At 45.0% G+C, this 16,333-nt stretch overlaps 1 protein-coding gene across 1 annotated transcript in view; it reads right to left on the reverse strand.

The window, feature by feature from the left end:
• Nucleotides 1–5,961: 5,961 nt before the first annotated feature.
• Nucleotides 5,962–16,333, reverse strand: part of LOC121292158 (bcl-2-modifying factor-like) — a 69,808-nt gene continuing 59,436 nt past the window's right edge. Inside the window, exon 4 of the mRNA XM_041213784.1 lies at nucleotides 5,962–7,442. Within this exon, the coding sequence (XP_041069718.1) occupies nucleotides 7,329–7,442 (114 nt within the window). The 3' untranslated portion in view covers nucleotides 5,962–7,328. The remainder of the gene's footprint in view (nucleotides 7,443–16,333) is intronic.

Raw genomic sequence — 16,333 nt, forward strand, 5'->3', positions numbered from 1 at the left:
AGGGAGGGTCACTTGCTGCCTTCCCCTGATGGGACAATTTTTAAGGAGACACCATAAGATGATTCATTGAAAGGATGACTCCGTTAACTTGTATGAATGTGTGTACATGTATCTGTACACAAGGGTATATGCATGTATGTCTATCTACATCTGTTGAGACACAATAACTGTACTGTTGTTGCTACATGCCACATATCCTTCTTTCCCCACCTTCATTCTCACTGTGTTACCAATAAACCTCATTGCAGAGTCTTACTCTTTCTATCACAGGACATCAACATTGTGGAACTCTTCATCGCCCTCAATCTACCTCTTATCTTTCTAAACCAAGCATGGCAGAGGCATGGATACAGCACAGGAGAAAGACATTCAGGTCATCATGTCTGTGCCAGCTCCCTACAAGGGCATTTCACCAAGTGCCGCTCCCCCTTGTTTATGGTTATGTTACTTGTAATCCAGAGATGCCTGGACGAACGATCGGGTGACACGGGTTCAAATCCCACCGTGGCTGAGGAACGTGAATTCAATAAACGAAATCAAAACTAGAATTTAAAAACTAGTGCCAGCAATAGTGATTGTGAAACGACTGGATTGTCTTAAAAACTCTTGGGGTTCACTAATGTCCTTTGAAGAAGGAAATCTGCTGTCCTTACTTGGTCTGACCTATACATGACTCCAGACCCACATGTGGCTGACTCTTCCAGGATTCTCCTGGAGTTTCCAGGAATTAAAGACTAATCTCCTGTACACTGCTACTAGCAGATCTAGGAGAAGGTTCAGAAGGTCATTAAAAAAAAATGCATGTGTTTCTTTTAGTTATAAAGAATATTGGAGACGGGATGCAGGGTTAATAAAGAGTGTTCATTTTCTGATTTGCAGAAGGTGGGAAATGGTGAGGATGGGCATGGCTAAGGGCCAATAGCAGGAGTATGGGGGGGGGGCGGGGGGGGGGGGGGATGCGGAGTCATGGTCATATGACAGAACCTTCCTGTCCAACTAAAGTTGGTAGGTTTAGGTCTTCTCTTTGTACCTAACTGGCCTAAGATTTGCCCCTGGCAGCTCATTTAAAGAAAAACTCCCACCTACATTGATGTACTTTGCTAAATTCATAGTACAAGTTCAAATTCATGTTTCAAGAGGTATCCAAACAAAATGCTTCATATCTGGACACAAGTGTTACCAACGCTCCATGCTTTATCTGTGATTTAAGTGGTTTTGCACTATTGTGATAACTTGGACAATTTGAATGTTCAAGCAATAGTGTAAAACAATAAGTCCTTTACAAATTTCTGAATGTTTCAACAAGGGGTATCTCTGTTCCGCCTGGGTGGTACTTAAAGCAGCAAATTCAAAGGGGTATCTTGGCATCACCTTGGCAACCAATCTTCAGTTCACTGCATCATCACATCACCTACTTTCCCTTGCAGCCAATTATCTCCGGGCAGCTTCCTTTCTTCCGAAAGAAAGATAGCACCGCAAGGCATTGCACATGGCAAGACCAAGGGGAAAATAAACAGGAAAGGAACAGAGATAATCTCAAGGGTTTTGGCCAATTCTGAAGGATGGTAACATAGAAATATTAGGAATAGCAGTTGGCCATTCAGCCTCTTGGGCCGCTGCACTATAAATTAGGTTTGCTGATCTGCACCTCAACCGATGAGGACAGTTTTTGCCATTCAAATTCCCTAAATCTGAAGCACTATCAAAGCAGCAAGTTCAAGCAGCCGTGAAATGTGCAATAGGTAGCAGCTACCCTGCTGCTCCAAATCCAACAATCAATATTAAAGCACTTTGAGACATCTTGTGGTCATGAAAGGCGCTATATAAATGCAAGTCTTTCCTTTTTTATTCACTCATGGGATGTGGGCATCGCTGGCTAGGCCATCATTTATTGCCCATCTCTAGCTGCCCTTAAGGTGATGATGAGCTGCCTTCTTGAACTGCTGCAGCCCATGTGGTGTAGGTACACCCACAGTGCTGTTAGGAAGGGAATTCCAGGATTTTGACCCAGCGACAGTGAAGGAGTGCTGATATATTTCCAAGTCAGGATGGTGAGTGGCTTGAAGGGGAACTTGCAGCTGGTGGTGTTCCCATATGTCTGCTGCCCTTGTCCTTCTAGATGGTAGTGGTCGTGGGTTTGGAAGGTGCTAAGGAACCTTGGTGAGTTCCTGCAGTGCATCTTGTAGATGATACGCAGTGCTGCCATTGAGCAGTGGTGGTGGAGGGAGTGAATGTTTGTGGATGGGGTGCCAACCAAGTGGGCTGCTTTGTCCTGGATGGTGTCAAGCTTCTTGAGTGTCATGAAAGCTGCACTCATTCAGGCAAGAGGAGAGTATTCCATCACACTCCTGACTTGTGCCTTGTAGATGGTGGACAGGCATTAGGAGTCAGGAGGTGAGTTATTTGCCACAGTATTCCTAGCCTCTTGTAGCCACAGTATTTATATGGCTAGTCCAGTTCTGTTTCTGGGCAATGGTAACCCCCAGGATGTTGATGGTGGGGGATTCAGTGATGGTAATGCCATTTCCTTTTAATAACCAGCACATTCAAGTGCAGTCGTCAAGGGATGTCGGTTTCTTAAAGGTGGGGGAGAGTGAAAGATTAAGATAGGGAAAGATGAACAAGAGATCGAGAAGGAAGAGAGTGAGAGGGCAAGAAAGGTGGGAGGGAAAAAAAAAATCTCAATTGCACTGATTTAGAGAGAACAGAAGGAAATATGAAAGAGAAGAGAAAAATGCAGAAAGAACAAATGGGAAATAGAAATAATGAGACACAAAAACACAGGACAGGCCAGCAAGTAACAGACAGACTGTAAGAACAGAGAGGTCTGATGAGATAGCTGAAAACTGGCCGGGGAAGGGGGAAGGGAAGGAGAAAACTTGTGACAAAGAAAGATGGAGAAAGTGCATGCAAGAGGTAACATGAGTTGAAGCGTTCAGTGTGCAGCATTAATTGCAACTGGCAGGCTTCAGTGACAAGGAAGCAGCTCAGAGTTACTGCTTCCTGCCGCACCAGACCAGGGTCTACTAATTAAAATAGCTGGAGCCTTTCATTAGACCTTTCTTGCTCTTCTTTCGCTAATAAAACCTTTTGATTTCCTTGAACAACAACTGAAAAAGTTGTTGTAATTATAACCAAGAGAGGAGCATTACCACAGTGGGATTAGTCTGCACCTGAACTGAGGGCAGTATAATTATACCAAGTTTAGCTCTGATGATCTAATAACTAGCTGTAAGTAGCCTGAATAAACAGCTAGCAGTTAATTAATGTTTAATTCAATACCCTTTCATCTCTTACTATTGAGCCAATCCCATCAGATATGATGCAATGGTCTGCTTCTCAGTTGGGTTGCAGGTCAAGAGCTACAGGTTATAGATCAGCCAGCAGATAAAACACGTAGGGGTTCATGGAACTGGCAATAGTGGTAGGAGACAAAAAACGTAGCAAGGCAAATGGAATGTTGTCACTTATTGCAAGGGCAATGGAATTAGGAGTAGGGATGTTTTGCCACAGTTATGCAGGATGTTGGTGAGACCACATTTGGAATACTGTGTAGTTTTGGTCCCCTTATTTAAGAAAGGATATAAGTGCATTAGAAGCGGTTGAGAAGGTTCACTCGACTGATAGCTGAGTTGGGGGTGGGGTGGTTGTCTTATGAGGAAAAGTTGGACAGGCTGGGCCTGTATTTATTGGAGTTCAGAAGAATGAGAGGTGACCTTATTGAAATATATAAGATCCTATGGGGACTTGACAGGGTGGATGCTGAAAGGATGTTTCCCCTTGCCGGAGAGACTAGGGAACACAATTTGAAAATAAGGGCTCTCCGCTTTTAAGACAGAGATGAGGAGGAATGTTTTCTCTCAGAGGGTGGTTAGTCTTTGGAACTCTCTTCCCCAGAGAGCGGTGGAGGCAGGGTCTTTGAATATTTTTAAGACTGAGGTAGATAGATTCTTGACTTACAAGGGAATCATCAGAGGTAGGCAAATGTGGAGTTAAGGCCACAATCAGATCAGCCATGATCTTATTGAATGGCAGAACAGGCTCAAGGGGCCGAATGGCCTACTCCTGTCCCTAATTCATAGGTTCATATGTATGTTCATAACCCATCTTAGGCGTGTTTGCAGCTGATGGCTGGTTACCATGTGGCACTGGCAACAACTGTCCACCTACCTTTCCTTTACCCTGCCCCCGCCAACACCCCATCTATTCCCCTAATCAGGGTGGATGATCTAACGTGGATCAGCAAGAAAAAATGGTAAACAAAGCCACTTTGAAGGGGCAGTAGGTAGGAATGCGGAATTGGCTTCAGTGAGCTTGGGCCAGGGGGCAGAAGGTGTTAATCAATAGCAGAAAAGTAGGTGGGGCACCGCATTCTATGGTTGGGTAGCTGACTCACATTCACCATCTGGACCGCATGGCCAACTCTATAGAGCCACTCCAATGATCCCAATTAAATGGTGGCATTCAAGGTGACTTTAGTCCTTCAGTAAAGAATTTTTCCTTTAAGGTTATGGAAATCTTTTAAGAAAAGCTTCTCAATGACGAGTGTGGACTTTTAGCAGCAGATCTGGGAATGTGATTTCCAAGCCTCTTCCCCCCCATATTCCCGAAGGCCTAAGCCTTTAAATAAAAGACTTGCATTTATTTGATGCCTTTCACGACCTCAGGTCATCCCTAAGCTTTTCACATCCATATAAGTACTTTTGAAACATAGCTATTGTTGCAATGTAGAAAAAGGCAGCAGCCAATTTGTGAACAGGAAGCTCTCACAATGGTGCATGCAGTCAAAGCAATATACGATTGAGACTCTGAATGCTGGTAGGGTCACTGAAGACCGTTTGCATTGAAGGGTTTTGTTTAATAATTGGCCCATCGCTGGCATGATCCCTTGTGCTGCCAAAATAGCTTCAGTACCACTCCCTTTCTGAACTTAGTGCTTGCATCAGTCAGCTACTCACTGAGTTTGGTTTGTAAGCTTCCAGGATTCCTTCATGAAGAGCAACATGTTCATGGTCCTAGAAAAGTGTTAGTGGAAAGGGACTTTTTAGCACCATCCTGGTAGACTTAAGTAGCTTTCTGTTAGAAAATGGGATTGTCAAGATTGGCGTTAGTAATGTCGGCCTGTTTAAATAGGTAGTCAACCTGGGGTTGGGAACCTCAAGACACCCACCTCAAGCCAATGGGGGCCAAGAGCACAGGCCACACTGGAGATTCTGATCATTCCACCAGTGATGGGCAGCTCTGTATGGGCCTGTACACTGGAGATCTCTCCCTAAACCATCTGAAAGACAGCCTGTGGCACAATGGGCACAACATGGCATCAGAAACCAATTTTCAACTTTCATTGGAAATGGAGAGGGCTTTGCAGTGACCTGAGGACTTGGCTTAGGCTCCAATAATCTTGGAACACCATCAATGCATAAGTATGGTAGAAATTGCTGCCCTTTATCACACAGGAGAAGGGTGGGAAGGATAAGTGGTATCTTAGTGGTTCTGTGGGTACGAGTGCTGTTGAGCTCTCTAAACAGCTCAACAAGTTATTACAGTAGTAGTGAAGTTTCATACAGTCCCAGATTCAATTTCTGCCTATGCTGTGTTAGATGATCTTAGCTCTAGTGGTCCTTGGCTTAGGAGGGGAAAATCATCCAGGATTCCGGCTTCCAGTTGCTATAAAGCAATGCCAGCTGGAAGTGAATGGTGGATGAGGGCAGGACTTGGCTTGATGATGGTGCCATGTCTGGCTAACCGGACAACATTCACGTGAATAATGAGCCTTGAGATAATGTACCAGTCATTGCCTGCAGAACTGTACCCTCACCAAGCGGTTCAAGACCTCCAGTAAACTGGTGCAACGAAAGAGAAAGAAAAGGCTCTCGCTTAAGGATCTGAATGGAGAGCGATTCAGATTGAATCATAAGGTCAGAATCTCCCTCAAAAAGCCCAGAAGGTCAGCAATCTTTGAAATGGTGAATTGGGCAAGATTTAATAGAGATGTTCAAAATTACATGAGGTTTTGATGTACGAAAAAGGGAGAAAATGTTTTTACTGCATGAGGGTCAGTAACCAGAGGGCACATACTTAGGATAATTGGCAAAAAAACCAGAGGGAAAATGAGGAGAAGTTGTTTTACACAGGACAAAGTTATGACCTGAAAAAGTGGTGAAAGCAGATTCAATAGTCACTTTTCAAAGCGAATTGGATAAATACTTGAAAAAGAAAAAAAATTGCAAGACTATGGGGAAAGAGTGTGGGGAGCCGGGCTAATTGGATAGCTCTTCCAAAGGGCATGCATGTGCACTATAGGCCGAATGGTGTCTCAGCCACTTCCAAGCGCATTTTCACTCTCTGGTTCTTGTTCTCTCTCCTCTGTCCACCCCACATAACATGCAAGTTCCTCACATAACTAAAGCACAAATCAGAAAAACGGTCATTATTCTGCAATATTTTTCATTTTTTTTCCAAAACAATAACTGACTTCTAAAGTGAAGTGGAAAGGCAATTGGTCATAAATGGAACCTAAGCCTCTGTTTGGGCTCATGCAGTCAGTCTAGGAAAAACCGGCCTGCTGGAGAGACGATGCTCTCGGCCCGAATGCCAATACTCACTCAACAAAGTTCTAAACCCAAAAGTGGTCACAACATAGTATCTTAAATAAACCACTGACAAACAAAGCTTTCAGCAAGACAGTAGGAGCCCGACAGTGGACTTTGTGCACGAGTTGGGCACAAAAATTTCAAGGCACCTCAATCTTAGCTCTTCCAGGAGACATAATCTAGTTCTCGGAGAGGTCACTTAGTTAAGGGAGAATGAAGGATATATCAAACATATGGTAAACCTCTATGGGATTGCACATAACCAATGTTGAGAATCCAGTGACATTTGCTTTGGTTCAGTACTAAAGACTCTTTGGTGCGGCTTTGATGATTTGATGAATGGTAAGATGTCTCCGTTTTGTTTCTCTTTCTTCTTCTTGCCGCCGCTGTGCTTCTGTGTGTGTTTTTTTTTGTTCACTATTATTTTTTGTTGAGTTCTGGAAGGAGCAGAAGGAAAGAAATAGAACACATTCTTTGCAGAGTTGAGGGGCTTATCAGGAGTCCAGCCTTTGGGAAATGAGGCATTGGTGGCAGGTGGGGAGCACATGAAGGTGGACAGCAAGTTTCTACTGGAGGTCTATAGGAAGCAAAGCTCCATTTCCGCTTTTAAGAAAAAGGTAACACCATCCGACCAGCGGTGTGTGTCTTCCAACCCGTGGTTTTGTGCCCTCGTTTAGTGCCATTCGCAGTACTCCTTTGGTTGCACAGTGGAGGGCTGAATGGGGAGGTTGGGCCTCACCTTTGCCCTGCTGCCTCCACATTCTCTTCAGGGTCAAAGATCAAGGTAAATAGGAGGAGGAGAAGCCGCCACCAGAAGGGCTGGTCTATGTGGTTTTCATTCCTGTTACGCTGTGAAAGAAGAATAAAATCCATTGTGAGAAATTGCAAAGCCTTGATATATCAGAACAGAGAGCTCTGGTCGCACAGCACTTGAGCAGCATTCAAAGTACATTTGTTTTAAATGCAACACAAATGGTGAGACACAGGTATCACTTTATATTGGGAAACGTCAGGATTTTACAGACTGCGTGCAGTTTCATGGTGGGGTGACGATGGTGGAGGAGGAGGGGATGAGTGGGCAGGGTTGAAGGAGTGGGGGATGGTGGGTGGTGTTGGAGGAGGGGGTATGGGGGTGGGCATGTATTCCAGATGATAAGCGTTACTGGACATTCAATCATGTGGACAGCACGGCTGAACCTGATTCTCTCCTTACCTATGTTACACATATAAAGACCTGCCACCAGCCTATCCCCGCAACACACATACACCATCCATCACCCACCCCCACGCTGGGTTAAAATCCTGGAACTCCCTCCCTAACAGCACTGTGAGTGTACCTATACCACATGGACTGCAGCGACTCAAGAAGGCAGCTCACCACCACCTTCTCAAGGGCAATTAGGGATGGGCAATAAATGCTGGCCTAGCCAGCGATGCCCACATTCCATGAATGAATAGAGAGAAGACACACAGGCCACCCCCATACACCAGTCCCCCTCCACCCACAACAGCTCACACACACACACACACACACACACACACACACACACACACACACACACACACACACACACACACACACACACACACACACACACACACACACACACACACACACACACACTATCCTGCAGACACACCCACAGAACTCCCCAACACACCCCCTCTGGATCTTCCAGGCACACACCACTATCATACTCATACCTATATAATGGTGATGGTGTATTACAGTTCACACAGGGAGTCTGAATTACTGTGGCAGCACGCACTTAGGCATACATGCTGTAGTCTGGAGTTACGAATAGTGATGGTAGAGGCTCCAATTTTCTTTTCATCATATGGCTGACCAGGAATCTCTCCCCCCTCTTACCACCCCTGCCATTAGCACGTACTGGAAGGATTTGCAGGTTGACACCTGAGCTGTTTGGCTGCATTATAAATGGAGGGCATGGATCCAAAATAATGGGAAAAAGAGTGGCCAAAATCTTTTCACTCAAAGCGTTGCCTGGATTTGAATCGCTTGACTTGATGAGGTAGTGGAAGCTGACTCCATAAATTATTTTAAAATGGTGTTGAACAGGTGCACTTGGATGAGGAACTTACAGAGTTACAAACAGAAAGTTAGGTGTGGGACTAAGCGTGGCTGCTCTTTCAAAGAGCTAGCACAGGCATGATGGGTTGAGTAGCCTCCTTCTATTCTACATGTTTTGATTGTTCTATCATTTCCATTTGTTCCCATTCCCCTGCTTTTTCCCCATAGAAATGCAAAGGTTTCCTTTGCAAATATTTATCCAATTTCCTTTTGAAAGCTGCCACCACTCATTCAGGCACTGTATTCTAGATGGTAAAAAATTCTCCTCATCTTCCCCTGGGCCATCAAGTCCTGAAGTGGGGCTTGAACCTGGATCTCCTGGTTCAGAGCCAGGGACACTGCCCACTGTGCCACAAAACCACCTCATGGAGTAGATAGGGAGGAAACTTTCACATTGGCCCAGAGAACCCAGATTCAATGTAACTAGCAAAATAACTAGGGGAAGATGAGGAGAATTTTTTACCATCTAGAATACAGTGCCTGAATGAGTGGTGGCAGCTTTCAAAAGGAAATTGGATAAATATTTGCAAAGGAAACCTTTGCAGTACTATGGGGAAAAAGCAGGGGAATGGGACCAAATGGAAATGATAGAACAATCAAAACATGTAGAATAGAAGGAGGCTACTCAACCCATCATGCCTGTGCTAGCTCTTTGAAAGAGCAGCCACGCTTAGTCCCACACCTAACTTTTTGTTTGTAACTCTGTAAATTCCTCATCCAAGTGCACCTGTTCAACACCATTTTAAAATAATTTATGGAGTCAGCTTCCACTACCTCATCAAGTCAAGCGATTCAAATCCAGGCAACGCTTTGAGTGAAAAGATTTCGGCCACCCTTTTTCCCATTATTTTGGATCCATGCCCTCCAATTACTGACCCACTCACCAGAGGGAAAAGCCTTTTCCCAACTCTACCAAAACCTCTCATCATCTTGAAAACCTTTACTTATGTCACCACTTAACCTCCTTTGTTCCAAGGACTACAGCCCCTACATTTTCCAAAAGCAAAATACTGCAGATGCTGGAAATCTGAAATAAAAACAGAAAATGCTGGAAATACTCAGTGGGTCTGGCAGCATTTGTGGAGACAGAAAAACAGAGTTAATGTTTCAGGTCGATAACGCTGTTTCCCTCTCCACAGATGCTGCCGGATCTACTGTGTGCTTCTAGCATTTTCTAAGGCCTTTCCATTTTTTCTGATGTGTGGTGCCTGGAATTGTCCACAGTACTCCTGAGACCCTCATACTTACTTGGTCCTGAACCCCTGGGGCTCAGACTCTGGGGACTGCTTGCAGTACCAATCCTTTCCACTGTGGCTTCAGGCGCTGCTAAGACTAGAGAGATGCCAGCCAATCTTATTAGATGGCAGCTCTCTGAGGTGGGACTTCCTTTCTAATAAGGGGCAGAAATCCGACTCCCAGCCAATCAACGATCCTGGCTGCAGGGCAGCCAATATTGGTGGCAATGCTTTGGCCACTGACTCCTCAGGTAGCAGGCTGGGAAACCCTGCCATCCTAATAATCCAGGCCTATATGTTTCAATAAGATCACCTCTCATTCTTCTAAACTCCAAAGAATATAGTCCCAACCTGCTCAAACTTTCCTCATAAGAAACCCTTTCATCCCAGGAATCAACCTGGTGAACCTTCTCTGAAATGCTTCCACTGCAAGTAAGGAGACCAAAACTGTTCATCTTATTCCAGGTGTGGTCTGACCAATGCCCTGAACAGATGTGGCAAGATGCTCCTACTTTTATACTCCATCTCCCTTGCAATAACCGCCAACATTCCATTTGCCTTCCTAATTAATTGCTGTACCTGCTTGCTAATTTTTTGTGATTCTTGTACAAGGACACCCAGATCCCTCTGTACTGCAGCACTGTGCAGTTTCTCTCCATTTAAATAATATGCTGCTTTTCTATTCTTCTTGCCAAAGTGGACAACCTCACATTTTCCCACATTATGCTCCATTTGCCAATTTTTTGCCCACTCACTTAACCCATCTATATCCACTTGCAGACTCTTTGTATTCTCCTCACAACTTGCTTTCCTGTATTGTCATCAAATTAGGCTCGGACTCTTCATCCAAGTCATTAATGTAGATTGTAACTAGTTGAAGCCCCAGCAATAATCCCCGTGGGACTCCACTATTTACAGTTTGCCAACCTGAAAATGGTCCATTTATCCCGACTCTCTGTTTCCTGTTAGTTAACCGAACAATCCATGCTAATGTATCACCCCCAAAATCATGAGCCCTTATCTTTTATGTGGCACCTTATCACATGCCTTGAAAATCCAAATACACCACATCTATTAATTCCCCTTTATCCACTCTGCTTGTTACATCCTCAAAGAACTCTAATAAATTTGTCAAACACAATTTCTCTTTCACAAAACCATGTTGACTCTGCCTGATTGCATTATGATTTTCTAAACGCTCTGTTACAATCTCCTTAATAACGGATTCCAGCAAGTTCCCAATGGCAGATGTTAGACTAACTGACCTATATTTCCTGCTTCATGTCACCCTCCTTTCTTGGATAGAGGTGCTATATTTGCAGTTTTCCAATTCGCTGGGACCTTTCCAAAGTCTTGGATTTTTTTTTAAGATTACAACTAGTGCATCCGCTATCTCTGCAGCCACTTACTTTAAAACCCTAGGATCCAGGCCATCAGGCTCAGGGAACCTGTCAGCCTTTTGTTCCATTAGTTTTCCCTTAACTTTTTCTTTACTGATGGTGATTGTTTTAAGTTCCTCCTTCACCTTTATCTTGATTTTCTTGGGATGCTTTCCATGTCTCAAATGTGAAGGCTGTTACAAATACTTATTCAAAGTCTCTGCCATTTTCTTGTTTCCCATTATTAATTGCCCAGTCCCGCCCTCTGCTGCTGGAGTGCATGACAGGAAGAGAGAACTGGAGCAGGCTATATGGACATTTCATTAGGTCATGGCTGATCTGTATCTTAACTCCATCTACCTTGGCTTCATAACTCTTAATACTCTTGCCTAACAAAAATCTATTAATATAAAAGCAAAATGCTGCGGATGCTGAAAATTTGAAAGAAAAACAGGAAGTGCTGGAAAAACTCAGCAGATCTGACAGCATCTGTGGAGAGAAAAACAGAAGAAGGGTCATTCGAACCTGCAATGTCAACTCTGTTTATATCTCCGCAGATGCTGTCAGACCTGCTGAGTTTTTCCAGCATTTTCTGTTTATCTTTCAAAAATCTATTAATCTCAGTTTTGAATTATTCAATTGACCACCCATATTCTCCCAGCCTTACCAGCTTCTTGGGGAAAGAGTTCCCGATTTTCCATTAACTCTCACTTTCCATAGAAGTGCTTCCTGACATTATTGGCAAGAGGAAAGCCTGCAGCCAACTAAGATTTAGGAGGGTAGGAGCTAATTTGATAGAGTGAATAGGAAAGATGATTTTCTCTGGTCAGCAATGAGGCAGTCATCAATTTAAAATTAATTTTCTGACTTTTTTTGTTAACTCATTGCTGTTTGTGGGAGCTTGCTGTGCCCATATTAGCTGTTATGCTCCCTATATTACAACACTTCAAAAGTACTTCACTGGATGTAAAGATCTCTTTAGCATGCCCAAGGGATCATCAAAGCACCAAATTGACATTTTCCCTTTCTAATAGATTGTTAGAAGTGACAGGAAGAACCTCCAAGGGCTGGTTTGAAGGTGGATGGTTTGCACAACATTGACGATGGCACCTAGCAAGAAATGAATATCCCTTTCAAAGAGCCAGCATGGATACAATGAACAGAATGGCCTCCTTCCACGCTTTATGACTCTATGATAATTCTGAAGGAAATCACAAGAAACCCGACTCTTGCGAAACTTGGCCTGGTGCCGAACATTCTACTGAGCTAATCTGCGATAGTGTTACAAAACATTTAGCAGTCAAAACAAACCTCAATGTTATTCATCTCAACCCCTCAACAGGAAGAGAATTTGTGGAGCTCTCTCCTCTAAATCAAAAGTCCCCGTTAACGTCAAACCTTAGCTTCACTGACATTGGGACAAAGGCCTTCAGAGGATTAGCATTTCAATCCTGGTTGAGTGTAACTCTGAAGGTTTCATCCGTTGACCTCCCACCTCAAACTGTTCAACCCCCAGTCTCCCGCCTTTTCATTCATTCCTCATCAGCTGGAAAGCAAACAGACTCTTGGGGCTGAATTCATCCCGGCCCCTGTAGAGATGGGGCTGGAGGTAATGAATGGAGCCAGAAAAATAAGGGACAGTTCACCGCACATTCCCGTCGCCGGGCAAGTTCCCTTGGGGTTGGCAGGGAACCAGATCGGCTGCCCGCCCCACCGAGGTGGGCAGGAAATTAAGATAACGAAGGCCCCAGTTAGTGACAACTTTGTGGCCTCAGCAGCATATCACCACCAGTGGAAAATCCCCCACACCATATGTGGAGGCCGCCAGCTCAAAGGAGGAAGCCTTCCTGCGGCAGGTCAGGGTGGGGCATTGGAGCCAGGGCAGGACAGGCCGCACTCACAGCCCAAACAATTCCTGTGGAAGAGTTTCTCCTCTGCCCCCAAGGGGCCTATTGGCTGCGGCCTGCGGCACTTTTTGATTTTCACCACTGCCTCCAAGGTCGCCTCCATGTTGAGGTGTCCTCCCAGTCACTGACCTGCCTCGGCAGTGCCATCTCCACCCTGTGGCCCTGCTGAGGCTCTCCTGCTGCCGGTCCACTGATTGGGTAGCTTGGTGGAGAAGCCCGAAGGTGATTAATTCATCCGGGGTGCGCAGACAGTTTTGTGGCAGGTGGAGTTGATGCCTGTTTCTAGCTAGATGTTTTCTACACTAGGCAGGCTCTTGAGGAATCTCTAAACATTCAACCAGTTGTTTTGGGCGCGAGGATGCTAATAGGCACATTTTAAAAGCTTTTGAATATAATTTCTTTTAGTTCATTAAGAAACTGACTACCGTACCTTGACATAGCTAGCGAATATCTCTGTATTTTTTTTTAAAGTAATTTTCAGTAATTTAAATTCATGTTGCTCACAGATAGCGAGTTGACATTGAAAAAAAGGAGTAAAGAAAGACTTGTATTTAAAAAGCACTTTCCACGACCACCGCACTTCTCAAGGTACTTTACAGCTAATGAAATATTTTTGAAGTGCAGTCGCTGTTGTAATGAAGGAAACACGGCAGCTAATTTGTGCACAGCAAGATCCCACACAGAGCACTGCGATAAGGAACCAATAATCAGGTTTTTTTTCCTGTGATGTTGATTGAGGGATAAATATTGGCCAGGAAACGGAGGATAACTTCCCTCCTCTCCTTCAAAACAGTGTCATGGGGTCTCTTACATCCACCTGAGCAGACAGATGGGGGTCTCGGTTTAATGTCTCATCTGAAAGACGGAACTTTCGACAGTGCAGCACTCCCTCAGTGCTGCACTGGAGAGTCGGCCTGGATGATTAAATGTGCTTGTTTTTGTGATCAGCCCACTTTTCACTGCATTAATCAAACTGTTCCAAGTTACGTCTTAAATACATCAAGGGATATTTTTAAAGTGGATGCATTTCTATTTTAACAATCATGTGATTAAAACCCTGCCCCAATTGTGTCAGTTCATGGCAGATATGTGCATTTGACAATATCCAAATGAGTTTAAACAGGGTTGGGGGAGGGGGAGTTGCTGGGGAACACTTTTCAAAACCAGTGCAATTTGCATCCAGATCCAAAACTGTGCTTAAAGCAGGTCCTCTGGCTTTACCAGTCCGCTAGTGGAGACAGCCAATGGGGGTTCACAACAACAACTGGCGTTTAAATTGCATCCTTAGCTGAGCTTTGGATAAGCTGAAGTTCACAGCTTTGTTGTTAATGGCTCAATATGCTCCTCTGGGTAAGCAAGAGGTTAGCAGGCCTGCAGATGCTCAGACAGCTCAAGTCAGCCACACAAGAGAGGATGAATCACCAGTTGCCCTTCAGCAGTGCCCTGAGGGCAAAACACTAACCGAGACCCTGCATTGTGGAGTTAAGTCTCACAGTGAAGCTTTATGTGCACAAACGCTCACTGGCAACACTGTTACAGGTGTTACGCACCACTGACTGGTAAGCCTCCTCCCTGCCGTAGCCTTAGGCACAATAGAACACTGAGATCACTTCCAGCTGCAAGCTGACTTTGATTTAAAAAAACAACAAACACTTCCTTTCAAGTGGGAGTAGAGTGCTTGCAAAAATCCTTTGCACAGATTTAAGTTCGACATAATCTCACCAGCTTTGCTGTCTGTTTCATTAAAAGGTGGGGTCATCACAGTGGCTGTATGGTTATGGGTGCTAGTCATTATACATGGATCACTCTAGCTACTGTTACAGAGCTCTCCCAGCACACGGATCACACTAGCCATGGTCACAGTGCTAGTCACCACATGTGTCACACCGCCCAATCAAAATATCTTTTGATTTGCAGTCACTGCTATAACATAGGAAAGACGGCAGCCAATTTGAACTCAGCAAACTTCCTAAATATAGCAATGAAGTTATGATAAGTTTGATGGTGTTGATTGAGAGATCGCTATTGGCCAGACTCCTCTGCTATTCTTTAAAATAGCGCCCTGCTATCTTTTTGCATCATCCTGGCAGACAGGGCCTTGGTCATAGTCACATGTCTCACACCCAAAAGATGGAATCATATTCTTGCAGGAGTGGAGGTCAGATCAGGGCTCTGCTGATAAACTTTGTTTATGTCACCAGGGAAAGGGTCTCGCTCACTGACTTTGCGTCTCAGGAAGCCACACGGTGTGTAGCCCACAGTTGCCCACCCATCAAGGGATAGGGAGCAGTGGACAGTGCAAGACGCACCTAAGAAAGGGACAAGTTTCCAAAATGGGGGAACGACCCCGAAAACGAGCCCAATCGTCCCAACTGGAGGGCAGAGAATAAAGGGTTAAACTGCCTTGCAATATGTTTTAAACAGAACTTGATGCAGTGACATGAGCCTCAATTCACCCAATCTGCACCCCAACCCTCATCTCACTTTCTTTCCCATTTCATCTCATTACCTTCCCCTCCTCTTCCCATCCCTTTTCTCTGCATTCCAGTTCCTTCCTCTTCCACTCCACCCTCACCACTTTTGCGCCCCCCCACCATCCTTTCTCCCCCACCCCTCATGGCCACCCCACCTCCATTCCCGCTTTATCCCCTCCCGTACTACTGTCTCCCCATCACTCACCCCAAATCCCCTCTATCCAAACCTTTCTTCCCCTTTCCCCCACACCGCTTGCCCCACTCCTCCCCTTCTCTCCCATCTTTCCCTCCACCCTCCTCATCTCCCTCACCCCTGGTCCTCCCCTTTCCCCCTTGCCCCCAACACCTCCGCTGGAGATGATCAGAGTCCCAGGCAACTCAGCAACTCTGAACTGTGGCACCTTTAGTGGTGCCAAGCAACTGAATGCTAAATCATGCAACTGCCTGCGGGACTCTGTTGTGGGAGGTCGGTCTAGGTCATAGCGCAGGTTCCATTTTGACATGCACAGGGAAGGGAATCAGCAAGATGCTGGCAGATTGAGCAGAGCATTGAGCAGAGCAGAAATGCCTCCTAGTTTACAGCAAATGGCTAACCCACATGCCTCACCCCCACCCCTGGGTGTTTATCTCTACCACAATGAGTGTCCATGCGC

Source organism: Carcharodon carcharias, chromosome 20 (genome assembly GCF_017639515.1).
Source record: "Carcharodon carcharias isolate sCarCar2 chromosome 20, sCarCar2.pri, whole genome shotgun sequence".
Taxonomy (NCBI): Eukaryota; Metazoa; Chordata; class Chondrichthyes; order Lamniformes; family Lamnidae; genus Carcharodon; species Carcharodon carcharias.